General features: G+C 40.3%; 1 protein-coding gene across 4 annotated transcripts in view; it reads left to right on the top strand.

Moving 5' to 3' along the window:
- Positions 1–25339, top strand: part of LOC122062862 (AMP deaminase-like) — a 68744-nt gene that overhangs the window by 26815 nt on the left and 16590 nt on the right. For 3 of the 4 annotated variants that reach the window (XM_042626530.1, XM_042626529.1, XM_042626528.1), the window contains exons 11-14: positions 3142–3255; positions 4184–4324; positions 13839–13991; positions 21228–21311. In XM_042626530.1, coding sequence (XP_042482464.1) covers positions 3142–3255; positions 4184–4324; positions 13839–13991; positions 21228–21311 — 492 coding nt within the window. The remainder of the gene's footprint in view (positions 1–3141; positions 3256–4183; positions 4325–13838; positions 13992–21227; positions 21312–25339) is intronic. The other variant, XM_042626531.1, reaches the window with a different exon arrangement.

Genomic DNA, 25339 nt, shown 5'->3' with positions numbered 1-25339 from the left:
CAACTATCATCTTACACATCCACAAAACCTCGATCACATCAAAGTCAATAAAATTATGCAACATGTGAAATATATAATTTTATATAAAATAAATCCATAACACAGTAATCATCACATTCCACATGGCACACAACTGAAAATATCAAAACTTTCCGTAAAATAAATCAAACACCTAGTCACCTGATTCCCGAATCTGATGCATTTTCGTTGAATTTCCATCCATGCTTATCCTTGCCGAGTATCTTAGGTGCCTAGTTAAACAATTAATATTTTAAGTTAGTTTTAGTATTCAATATCCAAGGACAACCCAACTTCCTAGACTCCTGTTGAATTCCTTTACCAAAATCCAAACCAATAGTTGGACAGAGGCACTGATTCACTGATTCCTGACTAGCATCTCTCCCAACAACTTACCTACTTAATCAATTTGGCTCCCTAACCCCTATGTAGGTCACTAACTGGATCTGCACAATCTCGGGGTTCCTATTTGTCTAAACAGACCAAGCCACATAGTACATGGGTCATCAGACACTCATCAAAGGCAACCTGTGGGTTATCACGGACCTTAGTTGACTGGGCTAATTCCCAATACAGCCTTCTTCCTCATTGTAATATTTTCTGTAAAGGGGTATGGTCTCACACTCCCTATGTACATTCCCTAACTATGGCAGAGTCCTCTCAGCCAATTCAGTGACAGGATTTGGGCTCTGATATTCCTACCATAACCAACTTCACAAGGCTTAATCTCATTAAACATGTATCAGCAGGCCCCACCCTTGTACAGGGTGCACCTAGACCCAACCAGCAACCATTTAGGGTTTTGAGACCCCAACCTGCGGGTATGGTCTGGCCCAATTGGCTGGCCGCTTGTGCCCACAGGTTCAAGTCTGCAAATTGCAGAATTTTGCCCATCTATGGACAGAATCTTTCTGGGCAATTTTTCCGAATTCCGAGCCTCCAAATTCACTCTGCAGACTATTTTAGTCATGCTCAGTCTGGTGAAGTGTCAATTTCACTGATTGCAGCCCAATTCATTGAACATAGGGCTGGTTGGGTTCCAATTCCCCAGTTTCCTACCCGGGTAACCCGACTACAACTTCTGTCCATTTTTGGACAAAATTGAGCGTATGTAGGGCTTTAACCATTTCCAATTTCATTTAATTTTATCCAATTGGGAAAAGCCCTATGATCTAGGGTTCCAGGGACAATTGCACAGTCAATTGGGTCCCAAAATTAGGGTTTTAACTGTAGGGAGCTGAACTAAGTTCCCACAGCTATTTCCTTACCTCCAATTTAATCATACACTAACCCTAACCCTACTGGCAGAATTATACTACCAAAAATCCAAAGGGTAGGTCAGAGGAAATTACCTTATTCACAGTTCTTAGGAGTTGAATAGGCAATAGCAGCTTCCCAGGTGCAGCTATCTAGCTCCAGACCTCATCCCGGCTGTGGTAGCAACCTTGGCAGCTCCTTGAGAGCAGCAACAGCAGTTCCATGGCAAGGCCGCAGCCTCTGTGCAGCAGCAGAAACAGCAGCAGCCCAGCTGCAACCCTTCTTCTTCCTTCCTTCTTCTTCTTCCTTTCTCCCTTCTTTTCTTTCTCTCCTCTCTGCCTACGTTTACTGTAGCTGAGAAATGAAAATAAGGGGGTGGGGTTTCCTTGTATAGCCACAGCCCCTTAGAGTCTGTTTGGCTGTGACCCAGTTTTACAGGAACTGTGTTATTCCTGTGTAATGGCCCCCAGACCAACTCAACCCATTGCATGTCAGGTGTTACATGACCATAAAAATATGTCCTTCCATACCATATGAATGGTCCAAGCATACACGAAGACATGCGGGCCCCACAGCAAAAGATTCCATTTTGGGCTTGCTGTCAGGCATCCAGCAGGTCCAACTGGCGGGCCGGTTGTCAGCAGGGTAGCCCACCGGTTGCCCTATATTTGGCCCCCTAGCAGCCAAACCCTTTGTACTCCATAGTCCGCCATGTGTGGGACTGATTCCACATATTTCGGGCTATTTTATTCCCCCTGCTGAGCTAGTAAATTCACCAATTTCCTCCTCCTACTGCTGTACATGTGGGATCCATGATATAACAGCCCATTACCCCTCTTATCAGTCAAGTCCTAGCACTGGGGTTTAGTTGCCTCAAAATTCAGGGTGTTACAAAAGTAGTCTCTCAATAATTTCCCACACCAACATCTCTTTTTCCTTCTCACATATTAGATTGTTCCACGTTGGAATGTGGCTTGGATCATTCCTCATAGCGAGAAAAATAATTATGAATTATTATAACTAAATGTAATCTTTTACAAATACAATCTATTGGTTGTAAAAATTTATATTCAATTTAGTGGAATTTTTTCTACATAGAATCTTTGGGATTAGGCCTAGTCCTATCACCCATTTTATGTTGTAATTCTTTTCTATTAGTAAAAAATAATAGAGGATAGCCCAGGGTCCTGCATATTGTGGGATCTAAAAAAAATATTAAGGACATGCCTGTTGGTAGATGGATATGGGCCAACTACATAACAAGGTAATAGACATGTTTGTCGGTGTCTTACATCGCACCAAAAAAACTAGACATGGGAACCCACACACACACACACACACACACACAGAGTTGGTTTCTTGCATGGCACCCAAAAAATTAGACATGGGAATCCATACACACATGCACACAAAACAAATGCATGCCAGCATGAATGCATGTTTAGTGTATTTTGTCTCTCTCTAAAGGAATTATTGTAGTTGTGTCAATGTATGTTATCACCCGCTAAAAAACGTAAAAATACAATATCATTATTAGGATTAAGGGAAGAGATGCCCTGATAGAATGCAGCTACTTTTTATGTATGGTAAAAGCATTAATGTTGTTTTCCTCAGCATTGCTGTAGACATACCTACTCGCTTCATAACCAGAAGCATTCAAATATAGTTATGCTATACTCACATGTATATATGGCTTAGGAATTTTTGAATGATTAGAAATTACTCTTGAGAGAGTCGCCTAAAAGGTCTGCAAGTTGACTTCTCTTTCTGATAACAGATTATGATGCTATAGTCAATAACTATTCTCTATACACTAATCTTGGGTTTTTTTGTCAATCTATTTGAGTACTTTTGTCTGATTTCCAGATGGCAGAGTATAGAGTATCAATTTATGGGAGGAAACAGAGTGAATGGGACCAGTTGGCAAGTTGGGTCATCAATAATGCAATTTATAGTGAAAATGCTATTTGGTTAATCCAGGTTAGTAATATATATCCATCAAAATGCAATTTTTGCATATATAATTTTCCTTTCAGATCTCTCATATTACATTTTATTTTTTTATTTTTTTATTTTGGAAGAAAACCCACTCCACAGCCCCAACAAGATAAGTTTTCCTTAATGGTCCACAAAATCTTTCATGTGGTGGAATGATGTGGCAATTCCGACTATTGGATAGACAATGGGAGGTCAGGGTAGTCCACTTGTCAAATTTCAGTCTCTTATTTAACCATACAATCCCTTGTGTATTGGCATGCATCTCCATGTACGTCAGTGCACGCCTACAGACTCCAGCCACTACTGTGCACTCTTCCATAGTCCTGGAATTTTAGGGATTTATTTTGCCACTTGGAAAACTCCATTTTGACTGAATCTTGACATGTGAGTGGGGGACCTAGGGGTCATCCTGTCCACAGAATTTGAGCCCCAGCCAATGTGTCATGTGACCAAATAAGCTTATCTGGTTGGGCCAACCAGATATACTTTGCCCTTTATTTAGAATTTTAGATAGAAAGTTTTTTCTTTCGGTAACAAAACTTTTAGCTGTTAGATTGATTATGAATGATGTACTCTTGAATGAAAAAGAACTGAAAGTTACTGGAACTTGTGACTTGAGGTAAAGTTTGGATCCAATGATTGACAGGTTTTGATCTTTTTGACTTATTGATTCAGTTAATTTTTATCTTGACATTGTGTCAAGTATCATCAGATTGCATTTGTGTAAAATTTGTAAAAGTCTATGCTTCTTTTGGACTTTCCCTTACTGACCCTGCAGTAGCAGGAGGCTCATACACTGGGATGCTTATTTAGATTTTCCCTTACTTTCTATATAGGTTTCCATAGACTCAGTTGTTTTCAACTAATTTTATGAAACTACTCTTATTTCATCTTTGCTATTGTGTTTCAGCTACCGCGATTATACAATATCTACCGGCAAATGGGAATTGTGACATCGTTTCAGAATATTTTAGATAATGTCTTCATTCCACTTTTTGAAGTCACACTTGACCCAAATTCTCATCCTCAGCTACATGTTTTCCTCAAGCAGGTTTGTCCATGTTGATGATTTCAAGGTGCTGCAAACTTTAGTACTACATTAATTTATGATTGAATAACAATTTTGTGTTGTTTGGTATGCATTCTTTCTTTTGGCAATACATCGTTATGTTTCTCTGCTTAGTTTACGCACTGTCTGTGCTGTAATCATAGAACATTGTGCTTATTGTGTATCCCTTCCTCACTTTTTCATTTTTCTGAGGCTATTCATATACTTTGGCTCATGTTTTTCTGTATAATGCATCACGACTATCCATACTGTGACATCTTGATGAATTTATTAAGTTTTAAACTTCATATTCACCCTTCAACTGCAAAACAGATCTTGTGCAGGCATGCCACATATAGAGTGGTTTATCATATAGGCCATAGTTGTCACGGCGCCAAGGCGAACCAAGGCGGTGGAGGGTTGTCTAAGCGCTTAGGCGAGAAGGCGCCCGCCTTAAGGCGAACTAGGGGAACAAGTGTTATTTTTTATTTTTCCTATTTTCTAACATTATTTAGTAAGTTATATATACCTTGTATCATAAAAAATCAAGATTAAGCCACATCAAGTCATTAAAAATCAACATTTAGCCATATCAAATCATAAAAAATTAACATTAAATCATATTAAGTTATAAAAAATCAACATTTAGAGAAATGCTCTTATTCTATAATAAGTTTGACTAGTCAAATGATTTTATTTTTACATGAGACTTTTTGTATTAGTTATAATATAAAACCAGCTTTCTAACAAGTCTAAGATTACTTAAATCTGAGTTGCAATGATAAAGTTATGCTTCAGTCAAACTTATTTTTAAGTGCGTGAATACTGTTAAAATCGCCTGAATGAAAATAATTTTATGAATATCAAAACAAAATATTTTTTTACCGGACTTTTGGTTTTTAGCAATGTTTTAACATGATAGAATTTATAAAATTTTTATAATTGAGAAAAACCCTAGCATTTAAAAGTTGAAAATCGTCCCTATAACCAAAATCCAGTTTTTGTTCTTGGATTGGGGGGTTGATTTTTTATCCTTTTGGAATTTGATTTTTAAACTATTTTTATTGGATTCAAATAGGGGGTGTTTGCTTATTTATGAATAATATCTTAAGTAAATGAAATAACAAATATTAAAAACATTTACTTGAATGATATTTGGCATAAATAAGTGCCGAAACACAAGGCAACATGCAGTGCAACAAGGCGGCTGTCGCCTAGGCCCCAGGCAAACCGCCTGGACGCCTAGTCGTCGCCTTGGCGACTCCTTGACAACTATGATATAGGCTGGAATATTTTTTTGATGGGTGCTTGGAGAATATCTTAGCTGTGCTTTGCCAATAAAAAGGGAGGAAAACATGCTTACCCTTTTGTTTCAGAAAGAATCTTTTGTGGAGCCATCAAATTTATGGAGCAATATTCTAAAACCCGGCTTGTTTGACGACCTGAAATATTATGGATTGTGGTTCCCTGGTTCAGCCATTTGGTTAAAATGAATCAATCCATGATGTAATAAATAAAAACAATACCAGAGAAACTAGAAAATGTATTTTCTAGCAAGAAACAGGGGAAGAGTCTAATACAGAGCTCTATTCAAATATAAATAATTGGATGCCTCACAACAATTTCTATTCCTTGTCCAGATCCGGTGTACAACACCATCGACGCCCTGAAACTAATCTATTTTGTTACGGATCTTCTCAATTTTGTAAGAGACTACATATGCAACAGCTTCAGGAGCTTCATCTCATACCGAACACGAGCAATATTCTATAGGAAAAAAAAAAAAATACACGGAAGATCAGAAATTTGGTAACAAAGAGTAAATGATTTTGATCATATCTTCAGATACCGAAGCAGATATGTTGGGGGTAAGGATGGTTGATGTAGTAGCACTGCCTTGGGCCATGACGAACCCATTTGGAGGCCAATATCAAGATGAACCGGGTCCAACTATGGTTGGTTGGTTCAGTAGGATATGTAGGAAGTTTTATTTGTTTGGGAAAATACTGTAATTTTTTTATTTTGGGTAGGGTACGTAGGAAGAGTTTAGCCAGTTTTAAGTTGTTTTTGGTTAGGAATCCTAGTATAGTTGTTTCCTTATTGGAGTCTTTTTTTTTACTTTTATTATTTATTATATGCTTGTAACGAATCCATTGGACATATTGAAGATAATGGAATTTTGAGCATTTGGTTTGAAAGCCAGTGTAGCTTGTGCGACCCCCTCCCCTCTCTCTCATCTCTTCTTCTCTCCCCTCCCCTCGGATACCTTCATCTTCTCATCCTTCTTTCTTGTCTTCTTATATTCTCCTTCTTCTCCTTTCTCCCTTACCCTCAGAATACCCCCTGTTTTCGGGCAATATGTACAGCCCTTAGTGATTGGATTTAACTCCCTCAATCCACAATCTTCTTTCCTGAAATCAGGAATATAAGCTCCTTCTTTAGGCGACCCTAGCCTCTGAATCCCATACCCAAAAGCCTTCCCAATCCTGAGAACCAAGTGAACACAACCTGCAACTCATTTTGTCCTCCAGGTTTGATATGAGCAGTTCAATACCTTCTTAATTGCTGTTTGGGTAGATATTGGTGTGCATTAAAGAGAGCTCTTCAAGACTGACCTCCCTTTGAAATTTCAGAACCCACAGACTGACAGAGGCCTATGGGAGGAGTTGTTTCCTTCAAAAGGTGCTCTGGTTTTCTGCCATTGCAGGTCATCAAGGAAGCCCCTCCTTTCACAATTTCACTTCCTTTTTGGTTTAATCCCTACTTCCTGGAATACCCCTCCTCTCTTTTATTTCATCTAGCCATTAAATTTTTTTGTTCCAAGTTTGCCCCTCCCCACCTTATACTTAACTTTATCCTTTTGTTCCCTTCTCTTGTGGTTAAACTTCCAATAAATTACGAGATTACCATTCCTTTCAATTAATAGAATTTTGATTATTCGGGGTGGGCCCAGAGAGAACCAAAATAGAGTTTGTAACCCGGGTTCCACATCAATGGTCGGTCATAGAGAGGAAAGGTGGAAGGGGGGAGGACCCGATAGTGGGAAGGAAAAAATTTGTTGGAGGAAAATGAAATTGCAGAGAGGAACTGAAAGCTTTCTAGTGGCAAAACAGATGAGAATGAGATGGGGGCAAAGGTAGACAGAGAAGAAAGGGGTTGGGGGAACCAGAAAAGGAGGAGGGGGTAAAAAAAAAAGTGTAGTGAAGCACTTCAAGCTTCATAGTGCCAATTCCATTGCAGAGAGGCCAAAGTGGAACAAGGAATGCTGGGAAATAAGAAAAATAGAAAAGCAGCTGGAAAGAAAATCGAAATCTGAAGAACTTGATTGAAAAAAGTGACAATTGAAGAAGAAGAAATTTTAATCAAAGATTAAAGATGACATTAGCAGTTTTGCACACAAAAAAAAAAATGTATATATATATATACAGAACTGACCATTGTATGTTACTATTGTCAGGAGTCAGGACCATGAGCAATGACTGTTACCGTTACCAGAGAGGTAGCCAGAGTTTTATATTGGGCACCTCAAACAAACAAATTTTTTTAGTGATTTATTTGGGGTTTAACTCGGTCAGACCTTGAAATCCATTGGACCTGGAAAATCATCTTGCACTCCTTCACTCAGCAGGTTTGATCATTGAACAGTCCAAATCAACATGGTCTCTAAAACAAACTTTTTTATAAAAACATCAAAAAGGGGGGGGGGGGGGGGGCGCTAGACCCATTTACTTTGGAGGTGATGCGTCAATTGCTGACCATCCAGGTGGGGCCAGTTTCAGAACATTGATATTTTAAAATGTAGTTCGGAAAATGCTTTTCAAATAATTGATTGGATGACTGCTGAGGTGCTGCTTCACACTGATGGGGTTGTATATGCATGACCACCTTGCCCACTAGTTGTGTTCATTTCTATTTTCTCCCTAAAGTTTAATAATCCTTGTTTTTTTATGTGATTGCCCTTTCTTTATCGTTTTTCCCCCTTAATGTTCATTAAATCTTTATATATGTGTTGCATCAAGCAAGAACTATTGATTACATATCAAAGGATTCTGTGTGCTCAAAATCCCCGTCTAGTATCTAGTATCTACCAGCATTTTCCGCAGGAGAATCTGCCATGTTGAATGACCAACATCATCTTTCACCAACTTTCTATTATCATAAACCATATTAGCCAATCTCCAGTAGCTAGCCACCAATGTCCAACTAATAAGGCTCAGGTAATCAACTTCCAGCTCCAACTCCCACAAATGGTAATATATTTGGAGGCCAAAGAGCAGGGCTTCAATCTCCAATTCACATTTTTACTGAAAAAAGAAACCTCTTCACATAACAGAATGCTTGGAGAATAGCCTAGGTTCTATTCCTCATATCCAGAATCTTGAGTATATTGAATTGATAAGATTCCATAGGAGATTCAAGTCCATTCTTCTTAGTGGGGATCATGCTGGTAAATATTTTGTTCATAATATAACTTACCATGCATACTAAAAGTTAGACAATGTGTTTGGGAAGAGAAGTAGGACCAAAGACCTAATTTAGTTGTGCACCTTTTGCAGTTATAATGCTTTCAATAACATGAACAAGTCAATTCTATGATCAACTTGAGTAGTTAGCCCCACAAAGCCAGGATGACTCTTTCATAATGATGCAGTACTAAAGACATATGCAATTTCACACCCTACCTCCTCTAGGCCAAGGTATGCAGCACTGGATACCCATATCCAGTTAGCCTAACCCTCCGGGGTCACAGATACAGAACCCCAATCCATCAATGCCACCAAAATCACAACTAAAATCAGAGTACTCATATAAGATTTGTAAACTTTACTCTACTACCGGTGATTCACTAAATGATAATTACAATATACTAAAATTCATTTGAAATCCGATCATAGGTATTACAAGATTATAAATAATACCTAAGGACAAATAACTGAAATAAAGAAGTGATGTCCATCAATTCGTAGACACAAGCCTCATCATTGCCACCGAAGGCCCAAGCCTGCCTCAGCACTGGTTCCACCATCTAAAAAGGGTGCAACAAATGGGGTGAGCTTCCACAACGCCCAGTGAGGGGTACACACACAAACACATGCATCCACAAAAAAAAAAAAAAAAAAATAGAAACAAGTGTAAATGCTCACCCACAACAATATTAATGCAGTTAGATGAATGAAATGATATAATCCGGTTATTAGCAAACAATTCTAAGTCCAGAGTGGGTATATGTGCTACTGCAACATAAGTGGTATTCCCAGTCACGAATGTCCGTTATCGATCCCTAAGGATACAAGCTAGTTGAGAGTCAGGAGCGTGCAGGTTTCGGGATCACATCGTTACCCTGCAAACCCCTATTAATAATCCCCCATAATACCACTACATCGAATCTAACATCTCATGTAGGACATACCCACCACCGAATCAAACATCGCATGGGGGTTTGTCACGACGCTGGCATCCCCACCACCTCAGTCACCGAAAATCTTCCCTAACCTCGGACCGTAGGATTAGCCAATACGTAAACCCCTATTGGCAAGGGTTGTAGCACCAAGGTGGTTATCCTAGCCCAATGTATTCTATCATGGTATGAGCCACATCACAAACAAACTCACACACCCCGTGGGTGTACAGTGTCGGGACCCAACCTTTTGCTACCTTATACCCCACACTCACGCGCCATAGGTATGCAGTGCCATAACCAACCTTTAGCCATTATGCACCCCAATCTCCACAACACACTCACACACACTATGAATGTTATTATATGAATGCAATGACAATTGACATGATCTAATTATTAGCAAACAATTGTAAACCACAATTCCTAAGTCCATAGGGGTATAAGTGCTACTGCAACATAGGTGGTATCCCCAGTCATTCATTTACATTATCAGTCCCTAAGGATATAAGCTAGTTGCAAGTCAGAAGCGTGCCGGTTCCGGAACCACATTGTTACCCGAAAAACCCTATTAATAACCCTCCCATAATACTACTACATCGAATCCAACATCGAATGTAGGGTATACCCATCACCAAATCCAACATCGCATGAGGTTTGTCACGACACCGGCATCCCCACCACCTCAGTCACCGAAAATCTTCACCAACCTCGTACTGTCGGACGGTAAGATTGGCTAATACGTAAACCCCTATTGGTAAGGGTTATAGCACCCGGATGATTATCCTAACCCAATGCATTCTATCATGATGTCACATCACAAGAAAACTCACACACCCCGTGGGCGTACAGTGCTGGAACCCAACCTTTGGCTACCCTATACGCCACACTCACACACCATGGGCATGCGGTGCCGGAACCAACCTTCGGCCACTCCACATCCCACTCTCCACCTCACACACATACATACACTCACCCTGGGCATACAGTGCCGAAACCTAACCTTCAGCTACCTTGCATCCCAGTCACACACACACGTGCACAATCCATAATTCATACCACATCAACATTTTCCACAAGAAATAAGATTATAATATGCAAAATGACATGATTCATCCACATATGCATTATGATGCAAGCATTCCATGAAGTCATACAAAATCCCCTCACCTCGAGTCCTAGATGGTGGTAGATAGTCGATGGTCTTGTGTTGCGTGCTCCAGTCACTTCTTAGTTCCACTCCTAGGATACATTTTGTTTTTAAGGTAATTTAATCATTCATAGAGAAGTGGGACTCAAGAACACATGCCCCATTAAAAAGGGTTTAAAAACCATTCTCAAGGTGGTTCACTGGTGGATGACCATCTGCCAGTGGTATCTGAGAGGGTGTAAAACTCAATTTTTTGCTTCCTCGGACTTCACCGGCTGATTATCCGGGTTTCACCAGCTGGCCAATGACCATCAGCCGGTGAAATCAAAATCTGGGTTTCTTTGCCCAGATTTGCCCCACAGGCCACATGGCCCCTTTGTCTAATTGTATGTGTCTGTGGTATCGAGTGTAGTGCCATTTCCAACTCCTCTTCTCCCTCTTTTGTATGGTTTACAATTTAGGTTTTGTGATTCTAGGGTGGGTTTGCATGTAGGGCACACACACACACACATCACCTAGCTTGAGTTTAGTGTAATTGGTGGGTTAATTTACATAGAGTCATAAGATAATTTCAAACCCCCATTTTTCAAGTCTAGGTTAACCTAAATTGGGAATATCGGTTGGAGGTTCATGTAGTGACCATCAATTGCTTGTGTGATCACTCAAATCCATTATTCATATGTTTAATTTTATTTTTCCTAACCTAATTTTGGGTTTGGGATAACTAGTTGTAGAGGACTTGGGCAAATTCCCGAATCCGGGTTGCCAAATTTGGGGCTTTTCATGTAAGATGTCTTCACACTCAATGGTGAGTGATTTACTTGCTTGATTAGGTCCCCTAAACCAAAATCCCCCTTTTAATTTGAAGATTAGATAGGTGGGTGGGGGAATTTCGGTTAGGGTTTGGTTACCAATTTGGGGATTTTACAAGGGATGAGTTATGATCTTAAATTGAACCCTTACTCTTGCTAGGGCAAGTCTCCCACTCCAAATCCCCCTCCCAATTTGTAGTATAGATGAGTATAGAGGTGAAATTCGGTTTGGCGTTCCCCATTGGGTTTAATGGAGAGTAGAAAATGGGGGAGAAAGAGGGATACTTGTGTGTGTGTGTGAAGAGGGTAGAGAAGATAGTCTTATCTTAGTTGATAGGAACCCCAAGTCCTTCCTTCTTCCTCCTCCCTTGCCTTCCTTCTCCTCCTTATTCATTTCCTTTCTCCTTCTTCTTCTCCAACGTTTTTGGTAAGGAGAAATGAAGGAGAAGAGTTTATTAATAACCTATTAAGTCACTTAAGGGCTGTTTGAGAAAAAAATGGGTTTTCACTCATTATCGGGTTAATCCGTCATTCACTCATTTGACATTAACGGACTTGTCCCAGGATGTCCCGATACATTAATCCATTCCCCAACAGGTTGTTCCAACATTTGGGAGTGATTTGAGATGCACGGGTGCAAGGATCTGGGCCCTATGGAAAAATAAGCCAATTTTGGCCAATACTCTCACCGCCACCGGAGGGTTTTCACCTGCTGATGGGCAGCTGACCATCAGTCCGTGTGGCTATTAGGTCCACTTTGGGTGGAACTAGGTCTATTGGTTGTATGGGAGGGTTCCTTAGGTGTTTGCAAGTGTGGGCCCTCTCTTGGTGCTTCTCACTACTAGGTTTCGGGTAGATTCCCCTCCAATGGTAGAGGGTTTTCCGTGACTTCTTTAGTGGTTTGTAGCCCTTCCATGTATAGAGCCGAGCAAATTGACAAGTTGCTAGTGGTTGTCACCTGTATTGCATTACCTATGTCCAAAAGTTGAAATGAGCCCGGGTTTTGGGCACGGGTGTAACATGCAAGGAGGAAGAAAAGGGTAGTCGGCCAGGGCAAGGACAGCTAGGGATTTTTGCTTTCTTTGATGGGATGTAGTTCTATTTCAGTATTCAGTTTCTATTTTCAGTAGCTGATAACTTAGCTTCTAATTTTCCTAGTTTCTATTTTCAGTTTTAGTAACCAAAAGATTTTCTATTTTACAAGTTTCATATTTCAGTTTTCAGTAACTATGTAAGTTTCTATTTTGTAACCATCCCATCAAAGTTATAAATAAAGATGAGGGCTACCATTAAGCCCTACAATTTTATGAACAATATATGCTGCTGTCGCTGCTTCTCTGTGTGAGGTTACTTTATGTTTGATCAAAGTGTCGGTTGGTGTGTGATCCAACGACTCCTTGCGGTGACAAGCCCAGGAGGATCTATTTCTTCTTCAAGTGTTTTCTTCTTCCAACGGTCTTCTCCTCAAGGATTTATTGCTGCCAACTATCCAGGTATTTAGATCTCAAAACCCTGCCCAGAAATTTACTTGAACTCCCAATCGGTATCGGCTACTTGAAGTAGTTCCAGCTCTTGTTTGCCATAGTGCTGGTCTTCCTCTCTACCTAAGTGAGGATCGACCATGGTTGGGGCTGTTTCTGGTCATCCAATCAAAAGATATCACAAATCTCCATATTCTTGTCTTTTAGTGACCTGTAATGTCCAGAACTGAGATCCATAGGTCTGACTTAAATCCTATTCTCTCTTGGATTATGGTTCAAGGTACTAAGCTGATTTGACTTGTGAGACCTGTTATCAGTTTTACTGTTCTGTTACTAGAACCTCTACCGATTTGAGATTGATTATTTATTCTAGTTTGGCCTGCTGTCTATTATAATCTGATTTCCTGCACAATTGGAGTGTTTATGGTTGTTTGATTAAAAAAATCCTGCAGTTATGAATTGATTTGACTGGTCCAAGTCAGTTCTACATTACATAACTTTAAAGCTAAGATAATTTCCATATTTGCCATTTTTTCTCACAAACTTAGGCATCCCCCCACATAGATATTGGTTGCTTTCTGTTGTTACATTAATAAATTATACATCATAGACATTGTGATTTCTTCTTGATTTTTTAGAGCATGTGCTTAATGCAGTTCTTAGTTTGTCCATCCAGGTTGTTGGTCTTGATCTTGTTGATGATGAAAGTAAACCAGAAAGACGTCCCACCAAGCACATGCCCAAGCCAGCTGAATGGACAAATGAATTTAATCCTGCATATTCTTACTATGCATATTATTGCTTCGCCAATTTATACACCCTCAACAAGGTTTGCATATTTTTTTTTCTACACTTGAAAAATATAATATTATTTGCTGTTGGTTAATTGTTCCCATCACCATTGATTATTTACAATAAAGGTCAAGATAAAGGATAAGGTGGATATCAGTGATTAAAGCTTAAAATTCCAATTTTTGTTATTATTGATGATTGCAGACCCCAAATTGCAGCCCTTAGTAAATCCCATCAGTTGAGTTTGGTAAAAGTTTTTAGTAGCAAAGGCATGACATGAGATGTCCACTTGTCTAAAAGGAAGGGCATAAGCATCAAGATAATTTACTTCTACATAAATATTTTGGGGGAAAATGTTGTCACATGGCCCATTAATGTCCACTATTGAGCCGCGTGGAGGATCTGATCGAACTAATAGCCATGTGGTACATCCCTAGGCTTAGCCATATTTTAAATGTCGGGTCCCATCTCACCCATTGGCCCATGTATTAAACTTTTACGATTGTATTTTCAGTCGTTGAACCAAAGCTGCTTAAGTTAACTTTTCAACCATTTTCCAAAGCTTTACCAGATAGATAAATGATGTGGACAACATGCCCACAAATAAAAGCACTAACTAAGATGCCACATGGCAGATATTTGAAGTTCTGAGCGAATTACTCACTGACATTAGCACAAACAATAAAAATTAAAATAGGAAAATATTGAAGAAAAATCTTATATAAACTTTTTACACTAACTATGATATTTACATGCAGACTTAGAGGTACTTAATCAAATATCGTCATCAATATGAAACTATCAACCTACATCAATTTCAACCTCCCATCGACCAACATGCCTAGATCCAGGATTGTAATTGGCAGCTAATAACATCATAAGATATTAATATTTGCATCTCACGATTCTCTCCAAAAGTAAGAGGTGAGAAACTAACTAGTGCAATTTCACTAGTGCTTTGGGGGGAAAATGCACCACAAAAACGATTAAGGGAAAGGTGAAAATTGACATTACAGATTTTGTTCCATAAACATCAACAGCTCGATACATACATTCTAATTTTTAAATGAAATTTTCTTCTGATTACAGATCAATGAACAGACACTTGGTGTGTCAGTAAATAAGTAACTGATAAGCAATTCCTCTAACAGGGGTAATATATTGAGTAATTAATGTGTACAATACATTCGACCCACACCGACAACACATGAATTTATAGCGCAAAATTGCATCAAACTGTTCAACATCCACCCATGTGGATGCACAACCCCCATGGAGTTCTTAAAAGTGAAGGTTGAAGTTTCTTTTTAAGATTCATGAGAAAATGCCAGCAAAAAATGAGGATGTGCCTTTCTAATTTCCAATCTGGAGTTATAAGATCAGTTCTGTTTAAATGTGATGGGACTATCCATTTGGTAAAACTTCATATCCTACTCGTCAACTGATCATAAATGTAGAGTAAATGTAGAGGAAATAGAAAATGAATGGTCTAGGAGAATCCATCTTGTTGTTGTCATGGCCACAAGGCAGTGGCAAGGCACCTTGATGCTGATGCAGTTACACGATAGCGGATGTAGGGATATGGGATTTTTTTTTTATTTTTCAATTTTTATTCTATTAGGAATGCAGACATACGTATGAGATTGGATTGTTATGTACTTTCCCCATTTGGTTTGGTTACCAAATTTATTTACATAGCAGAACAGTTGTTTTTGCTTATTTATATTGTAACTATGGAATTAAAATGTAGTGGATTTGAAGATTGGAATATTGAATTTGAAGTTGAGCTTTACCTTATGGTTATGTGTGCACATGCTGCCTTCCCCCTCTCGTCTCTCGCTTTCCTGGTTCAACCTAGGGCTTCCCAGGTACTGATGTAGATAGATTCTTGGGCTTGAAATATAGCTGCAAGAATAACAAGGGGTCTGGCCCATAAGTCAATCGATGGGCAGACACATGGGCCTCCTTCGGGCCAACCAGCCTTTGGCTGGGCCATTCCAATCGAGCTAGGTGTTGTGGCTCACTCAAAGCCAAGTAGTGGATGCATAGCTTGGGCTGCAAGCTATGTTTTTGGTCAAGATTTTTTCCTTTTTTATTTTCAGTCTTTGTTTCTTTTTTCTGCTACTCTTTTATTCCTAGCCAATACAATGTAATTGCTTAGGGAACAAATCTCACTCTTTCTTTTAAGAAACTTTTAGTTTGTTTCCTTTTTATGTACTTCCTGTTTTTTCTGTTTTGGAAAGTTGTAGCTATAAAGCAAGGGCACCTTATAGTCCTCCCCATGATTTTAGTGAAGAAGAGAACTTTGCTTTATGCAATGAATTCCAGTGAGGCTGTGAGGTGAGAGAACTTGTTGGGGTGAGATACTATTGGCTGAGATAACCATTATCCCTTCCTCCTCCTTCTTCCAATCAATACCTATTTTCCCCTAATTTCTGAGTTTTCAGTTCTGACCATCTGAGACCCAATCAAGCACCCCTTGAAAGTTGCTGATCATCATTATCGATCCATCAAGTGTTGCTCAGTTGGTGCTGCCTGCGGTCGCTGATTAGAGAAGCCATTATTCAAGCACCTGTGATACTGGATTTTAAGGGTTTTGGATGAAACCTTGAAAGCATCAGATCTCCCAATTTCTCTGTCAGATTCAGCCCATCTTTGGAATACAGATTCACTCCATAAGGGGCTCCACTTGACCAGGATATTGGCCTGTTCTGAGGCCGGGTTCGAGAGATTTAGGAAATCTCCTATATTCAGCCCTAAATCAAGAACTGATAGATCACTATATTGAACCATCAGTTTGTCTGAAACTTTGAGTTTTGATTCCACCCATTAACCCCTACAATCAATGGTAATAGTATTCCTAATTCCTTGTGCTACTGTGGTTCTTGATTGCTAGTTATTTTCTGGATTTTAAGCCCTAGATCTGCTCTGCGATTGGGTTATAGGCTGCTGCCTATTGTTCTAGTTGCTATGGTCATTTGTTAAGTGTATTATTGGGTGTTGTTGGAAGTTCTAAAGGCTAAATTAACTTGCTGTTATCTACGGTTTGCACACATATACATACTGATTTCAGACCTGAAACAGTACCTTGTTTGGGGTTAATTTTGTGATCCTATCTGGAGTTAGGTTAGTTGTGATGTAGCTTTACATTAGGTACAATTTCTTCTTTGCATCAGGTATTCCTCTATTTCTCCTTTCTCTCATTCTTTTCCCTCTTTCCTAGTGGCTATTCTGGTTCGTTTCTCCCTTTTTTTTCATTGTTTCTGTCCTTATATTTCCTGCCATTGTTTTCCTACTGAACTGCAAGAGGTGCTCAATCTCCGTAGTGAGTGATTGATTCGGCCAGAAATCCTGGGCATAGGTTGCCCTTCTGTGAGCAACTCTCATCCTAGAGTTCTGTCCCCAAAGATCTTTCCCCTACCTTGAGAAACATGACCTGCACCTAGAGCAGACTTTGAGCTTCCACCAGGTCGGTTCAGTAATTAATCTTTGGAGCAACATCTGGTTGATTGGACTGGTATTTTTGGGATTCAGCAGGATTGATGGAAGTGATCCCCTCTACCTAAAATCTCAGGCCAAGCCGTGGTTTCATCAGTGAGTACTCCCATTTGAAACCCCCCGACTTCCGCCCTAGGCATACTTCTGGTCGAAGGGTTAAAGATGAGTCCCATGATATGAAGTGGTTGTGTCATATTTACATAAATACCCTTCAGATCTTTGTCATTCCATCTATTACCCCTATCATTGTTAACTTCCAGATTGACCCCCCTCCTTTTCACATTGGTACTTCATTTAAGGTGCTGAATTGTTCTCAAAATTATGGAATTTCCATTACATTTTCTACTTGATTTTCTTTTCATCGGGGTGTGATGCAGTGCAGGCCCAGCTATTGGGCTTCAAAGAAGGTTCAAATCTGGCCCTTATTTCGAGGCTATTAATCAAGGTAATTTCTCCCCAGGATAGCCATCGTTTGCCAAGATATGACACCGACCAGCAGAGCTATATTCCAGATTTGGATAGATGTCAGAGTCAACCTAAGAAGAATCGAATTCTGCCCCTTCTACCAACTCGACCAGCTAAGTTGCAGGGTGGTTAATTCCCAATTTGGAAGGATATCAAGGATACTATGTTAGCTTGCGTGGGAGAGGATCTTGGGGATATTATCAAAAATATTTCCATATTTGGAGGTGGATATTCCAGATTTCATGGGTCCCATGCCAGCTGGATTTTGGATGCAATCACCATCGTACAAGGAAAGGATTATGGCAAGCTATGTGAAGATCATATGGAGGTTAGCTTCTCACGATTGTGGACTTCTAAAAGTTCCCCAGCCAGCTTGCGGTGAGGAGATATATCAGGACAGAAATTAAGGAGATAATTTAGGATTCTTTTCTTCATTGCGGCAAGACTAAAGAGACGGAATCTACCTAGATTTGGTGGGCCCATGACAACTTGCGTGGAGTGCTTTGAGTCCAAGACAATTGCTACCTTGCATGGAGTTTTAGAAGTTTATTGTCCTAGTTATTTCTACTTTTATGTAATAGGTAGTTTCTATATTTTAGGGTCCTTTATTTGTTAGTTAATTAGATTTTATTAGGACTTTATTTTGTTTCTAATAAGACTTTGGTGTAACTAAGTATAAATATATGTGGCTTGACAAAAAAGAGGAATAAGAATGAAAATGTGAAAATATGAAAAAAAAAGAGAGCTATAGCTTGAAGATGTGAGAGGCAGTGACTGTGAGATACAGTGAAGTGGTGCGAGGTCGTAGGTGAGAGATCCGAGTCTGAGAGAGACTACCTTTATCCCCCATTCCCTACCCCTCCCTCTTCAAACCTTTTCTTAATTTTTTCTCAATTTATATGTAATTTTGAGGTGCTTATTAATAAATTTGTTGCTGTGCGTTGAAAGCTTTTTATCCTACTGTCGGGTCGATTCTATTTGAACTAGCTCCTACATTAATTAGTATCAGAGCCAGCCAAGCCATCCGTGCTAGCAGTGCCAGCCATGAAGACAGATATGCATAACAGGAAGCATTGTCCAAGAATTGTCAAAACTTGTGGACAAGTTTTTTCTATGAAGAGGGGACTTGATGCAGTGCAGGCCCAACAATTGGGCTTCAAAGAAGGCTCAAATTTGGCTCTTACTTTGGGGCTATTAGTCACGGTAATTTCTTCCCAGGATACCCATCGATCTACCAAGATATGGTACCGACTAACAGAGCTATATTGCAGATTTGGATAGGTGTCAGAGTCAACCTAAAAAGATTCAAATTCTGCCCCTTCTACCTGTCATAAAATGGGTACAAGGTTAGAATTTTCTTATAGGGGTACTTTGCTATTTGTATTCATTTTAGACTGTTCTCCTTATTATAAATAAAAGTTGGCATGTGTCCCATGTGTCATGTGGCACAAGTAATTATTCCATTTAACATGGTATCAGAGCCTTAGATCCAAACCCTAAGGCTTCCCATCTCTTTCTCTTGCTTTCTTGATTTCTTGAGAATAGTGCCTCTCTCTCTCTCTCTCTCTCTCTCTCGGTGGTAGCTCCTTAAAACACTAAGAGTCACCTCTAGTCCCTTCTTTGTTCTCTTCAAAGGGCCCTCTCCTTTCTAATGATCTTAGAGACCTAGCCTTTTTTTCCTTAATCAATTTTCATGGTTTTCACCCTAATCGATTTTTTATGCCAATGTGGTTCTTCCCTACTTGCTGCACCGATCGGTTTTGAAGATGTCTCCATTGGGTGGTGCCTACTTGCTTTGTGGCCTATATTAGGCACCTTATCATCTCAACAGAGCTTTCTAGAAAAAGACTTTTTTAGGGTTTTGTACCCTTATCGATTTTGTTTTCAGGGTTTTTCCCTTGCTTTTGGTGCTTTTGCTTCCTTCATTGGGTGTATCAAGCTTGTTATTGCCATTCTTCATCCATACGGGTTCTTAGAGTGGTCATTATGTCATAGATTTCGACTGCATCCACTGGTGGTGATGGGAACTTCTCTGGAAATCTTCCCACTTTCCCTATGTGTGCTATCAAGATTTATGGTACTAACTTCCTGATTTGGTCACGCTTGTGCTGCTTCTCTATCAAATCCCGTTGTTATTATGGTTATCTTACAAGAGACACAAAGCGGCCCATTATAGGTACAGATGTTGATAAATGGGAATGTGCAAATTCACTTGTTATGGTTTTCCTCGTCAATTGCTTGTGGCTATCTACTTCTTGACTTCGTTGCTAAGATATGGAAGGCTACCTAGGGCACTTATTCCCAACTTGGGAATGATGCTCAGGTTTTCGAACTTCGCTAGAAGGTTCACAAACTAAAGCAAAATGAGCTAACTCCGTCACAGTATTATTCTAAGTTGCAAATTTTGGATCTTTATGAGGAGTTTGACAATTTGTTCCCTCCACCCCTACTGATATTACCAGCTTTAAGAACGAGAAGATAAGATCCGAGAATATGATTTCCTGAAAGGGCTGAATGTTGAATATGATAAACTACGGGCTTATGTTCTGGGTCGTGAACCTTTTCCTACTCTGGAGCAAGCTTACTCTATGATTCAGCTTGAGGACAGTGCTATTATGCTACCACAGCCTATTAGCGCTCCCCCAAAAAGATCGAGTCTTGTTTCTGGCATTTAGCTCCACAATGAAAGCCCTACGGTCTGTAGCTCTTTTACCAAAGCACCTGTGAAATGTGACTACTGCGGTGAGGAGCATCATACCAAGGAGCGTGTTGTGAGCTCCATGGCCATCCTGCTGATGTGTCTAGAAAAGGTCATGGTATTCCACTTAAGCCAACCATACTAAGGCATATGATCTTGCACCAAGCATTTTAGCGGCTTCTCTATCGTCAGATGAGTTTCTTGCATTTCGGTGTCTTCTGACTAGGTTGGAGCCTCCTCAACCTGCATATGCTAGTTCTATATGTGCTATTGCTACTACAAACTCCACCTCTGCCAATTTAGGTACCTATTTTTGTGGTCATAGTACATTTGTTCAGTCCTCCCTGTGGATTATTAACTTTGGGGCATTAGATCATATGATAGGTTCTTCTACCCTTTCATTCAGTATACTCCCTACTTTGGTAATGATTAGGTTCGGTTAGCTAATATGATTCATTCCACTATTTTTGGAAAGGGCTCTATAGCCTTTTGTCCTAACCTTATCTCTTCCATCTATTTTGCACGTTCCATCCTTTCCCTCTTAACTTATTGTCTAATTAAGCTAGTCTTAATTGCAAAGTCACGTTTTTCCCTTTTTATTTTGTTTTTCAGGATCTAGTGACATGGCAACAATTGGCTTTGGTAGAGTGCAAGGTGGTCTGTATATACTTGATAACGGATCTTCTACGGTCTCTGGTAAGGCTCTTCAGACATCGTCTTCATCACCTCACATTCTAAGTTATAATAGTGGTACCGTTTTTTTCGGACAACCTCCTTTAGGGACTTTAGCTAGGGTTTTTCCTTCTTTCAAGCATTGTAATTCGAGTTATTTTTTTAATGACGCATGTGTTTTTGCCAAACAAACTCAAATAACCTATTCTATTTCTGAGTGTTCATTGTAATCCTACCTTATCCTTTTTTATTGATACATTATAATATTCGGGGTCCATCCCGTTATCTATCTATAAATGGCTTTTGGTGGTTTGTTACTTTTATCGACTGCCATTCTCAGACCACTTGGGTCTATATGATGCACACAAAGGGGGAGGTTTTTCATTGCTTTCAGCACTTCCATCATATGGTGCAAACTCAGTTCAATAATACTAATATTAAGGTTGTTCGAAGTGACAATGGCTATGAATACTTCGAGTTTCTTTTTAAACTTATCGTGCAGCTCATGGGATGATCCATCAGACTAGTTGTGTCGATACTTAGGCTCAAAATGATGTTGCTAAATAGAAGAATCGTCATCTTTGTGAGGTTGCAAGGTATCTCATGTTTGAGATGCATATTCTTCCCTAATACTGAAGTGATGCGGTTCTGGCTACAGCCTTTCTGATCAACTGAATGTCTTCTCGGATGCTTGGCTCCCGCTCTCCTCTGGATTTTCTCTAGGGCTCTATTTTTTTTCCGGTTCCTCCCAAGGTCTTTGGTTGTGTTTGTTATGCTCGTGTTCTTCATCCTCATGGGAGGTTTGATCCTCGTGGTCTTCGATGGATTTTTTTGGGTTACTCTACCACTTAGAATAGCCATCGGTGTCATCACCCTCCATTTCGGTGTTGGTTTGTCACTATGGATGTTGTCTTTCATGAGTCTATGGCCTATTACACTACGGCACCTCTTCAAGGGGAGCCTTCTTCCATGATGGAAGATCCGCCACCTCCTGAACTTGATACACCATGAGTCTCTGCCGATGTTGATGTTCAGGGGGAGACTAAGACTGACTCTACTAATCCAGTTCGGGATCAACCAGAGTTGCGTTTGAGTGTTCGCAAATAGCAGACCTAGACCACTGCACCTACTCTACCACGCCAATTGCCACCTCTCGAACCTGATTTAGTTCCTTCGAACCTTGGTAATTCTTTTCACTCTTCTGATGTTGATTCCATTGTTGACCCTACTCTTGATTTTCCTATTGCTATTAACAAAGGTGTTAGGTCTTGCACTTTACATCTTATTGCTAAAATTGTTCTTATTTCTCACTTACTCTTTGTCCTCTGTCTCTATTCCCAAGACCTGGCAGGAAGCATTTGCGGACTCACAATGGCAGGCAGCTATGGTTGAGGAGATGCAGGCTGCCCCAAGGAAGAATGACACATGGGATCTACTTTGTCTTCCCTCATAGAAGAAGACGGTTATAAGTGAGTCTTCATAGTTAAGCAGAAGGTTGATGGTATAGTGGATCATTATAAAGCTAGAGTTGTTATCAAGGGCTTCACTCAAACTTATGGGATCGACTACCAGAAGATGTTTGCTCCAATGGCCAAGGTGAACACTATCCATGTTATTTTGTCATGTGATGTTAACTTAGGTTTTCAACAATTGGATGTGAAGAACACATTCCTTCATGGGGAACTTAAGGAGGAAGTGTATATGGACATTACATTCCTCCTGGGTTCACTTGCTCTAAAACCCAAAGGAAGGTGTGCAAGCTGAAGCGTGCATTATATGGGTTGAAGTAGTCTCCTTGTGCTTGGATCGGACATTTCCACAACGCTATGGTTGCCACAGGCTACTCTCAAAGCAATGTTGACCACACATTGTTCATCAAATGATCAAGTGGAAAGATTGCTCTTTTGATTGTCTATGTAGATGATATTGTCGTCACAGGTGATGACCTTGAAGAAATTTCTCGCCTCAAGAGATATCTCGGCTAGGAATTCAAGATTAATGATCTTGGACAGCTTCTTTATTTTTTTGGTATTGAAGTTGCCAAGTCTTCTCGTGGAATCTACCTGTCTCAGCGAAAGTATGTGCTTGACCATCTTTCTGAGACGGGTATGTTGGGGTGCAAGCCGGCAGATACTCCTATTGTTGCTAATGGTCACCTGGTTAGCAAAGAAGGTGATCATGTGGATAAGGGACGATAACAGAGATTAGTTGGGGGCGATTGATTTACCTTTCTCATGCACACCCTGACATAGCATATGTCGTCAGCTTGTTTAGCTAGTGTATGCATGATCCTTACTCCTCACACATGGAAGTAGTGCTACACATTCTCCGTTACTTAAAATCTACATTGGGACATGGCATCCTATTTTCTCCTTATGATCATCTTTGAGTTGAGGTATTCACGGATGCTGATTAGGCAAGTTCACCTGATGACCGCAGATCAACCATAGGTTATGACACCTTTTTTTGCGGTAACCTTTTCGCTTTGAGGAGTAAGAAGCAAGCAGTTGTTGCTCAGTCTAGTGCTGAAGCAAAGTTTCGTGCTATGGCCCATGGCATTTGTGAGCTTTTATGGCTTTAGAGTCTTCTCACCGATTTGGCCGTCCCAGTTACTCTTCCTATGAAGCTTTTTTGTGATAGCGAATCTTCCATCAGCATTGCTCACAACCTAGTCCAACATGATAGGATGAAACACATGGAGATTGATCCACTTCATAAAAGAGAAACTGGATCCGAGTCTTAGTAGTGCCTTTTGTTCCTAGCAGTGAACAACTATTTGATGTATTTAATAATAGCCTTCGTAGTAAGATATTTCATTCTATTATTTGCAAGTGGAGCATATGTGAAATCTATGCACCGACTTGAGGGGGAGTGTTGTAAAATGGGTACAAGGGTAGAATTGTCTTATAGGGGTATTTTGGTCTTGTATTCATTTTAGATTGTTCTCCTCCGTATTATAAATAAAGTTGACTTGTGTCTCATGTGACACAAGTCATTATTCCATTCAACAATACCAAATCGACCAGCTAAGTGGTTGGGTGGTTAATTTCCAAAATTGGAAGGATTCCAAGGATATTATGCTAGCTTGTGTGGGAGCAAATCTTGGGGATATTTGTCAAAAATATTTCCAGATTTTGTGGGTCCTGATACGGCCAAATTGATTGCCCAGTAGGGTAAGAACACGTGGTATCTAAGGAAAGGACACGTGCCGCCCACCTGATAGAGGCTGCAAGGATTCTGACCACGTCAACCGCTTGAAGAGAATATTCTTCACTAAGCGGAGAGGACGTATCTGGGTGGGACTCGAAAAGGAAAGGAGGCAGACCCGAGGAGGACTCCTCCAAGGAAAAGAGAAACCTTAAACCCTAAGGACTATAAGAGGGCCCGAGAGGAGGAAAAAAGGTAAGCAGAAAAGACCCACACCATTACCCTTGTGAAAAGCTGTGCGGCCGATCTCTAATTTGGGCGTCGGAGGACTAACTCGGATAAACCTCTGGGCCTCTGCCTTCTGTGTTTGTGCAGGATCAGCTCATACGGATTTTCGGCAGCAACAGATTGGCGCCATTTGTGGGAACGACAGTAATGGTGGGGAGAACCTACAATCATAAGAAGACTAGAGCAGCGTTGAACATAAACATGGGGGAGGAGGAACCTTCAGGAGGGCTCCCTCCCTCGATGGAAATCGGAGAAGAAAGGGGAAACGATGATCGGGGAGGTTCCGCGAGAGACCAGCGTTCGGTCGGATATTCGGTGCACGGAGATAGTAATCCTCCACACCCTCCTAGAGCGCAGGAATATGTGACAAGGGAGCAGTTCGAAGCCCTCCAAGAGAAATATAACCGACTGGCCGAAGCAATAAAGGAGGTCTCCAAAGCTCTCTCAGAAGACCGGCTGAGCACCGTGAGGCCCCCATATCCGGCCTGAGCGAGCTCGAGACGAGGATCAGAGCAGTACAGGATTGATAAGGTCTAGTCATAATCCTCAGAACCGAGCGATGAGGGAAAGTCCCGCACCCAGGGGAAGGACGCGGCGTGCCGCCAGGGCCAGGCATG

The sequence above is a fragment of the Macadamia integrifolia genome, unplaced genomic scaffold (genome assembly GCF_013358625.1).
Source record: "Macadamia integrifolia cultivar HAES 741 unplaced genomic scaffold, SCU_Mint_v3 scaffold1130, whole genome shotgun sequence".
Taxonomy (NCBI): domain Eukaryota; kingdom Viridiplantae; phylum Streptophyta; class Magnoliopsida; order Proteales; family Proteaceae; genus Macadamia; species Macadamia integrifolia.
This window is presented reverse-complemented; position numbering and strand designations above follow the sequence as displayed.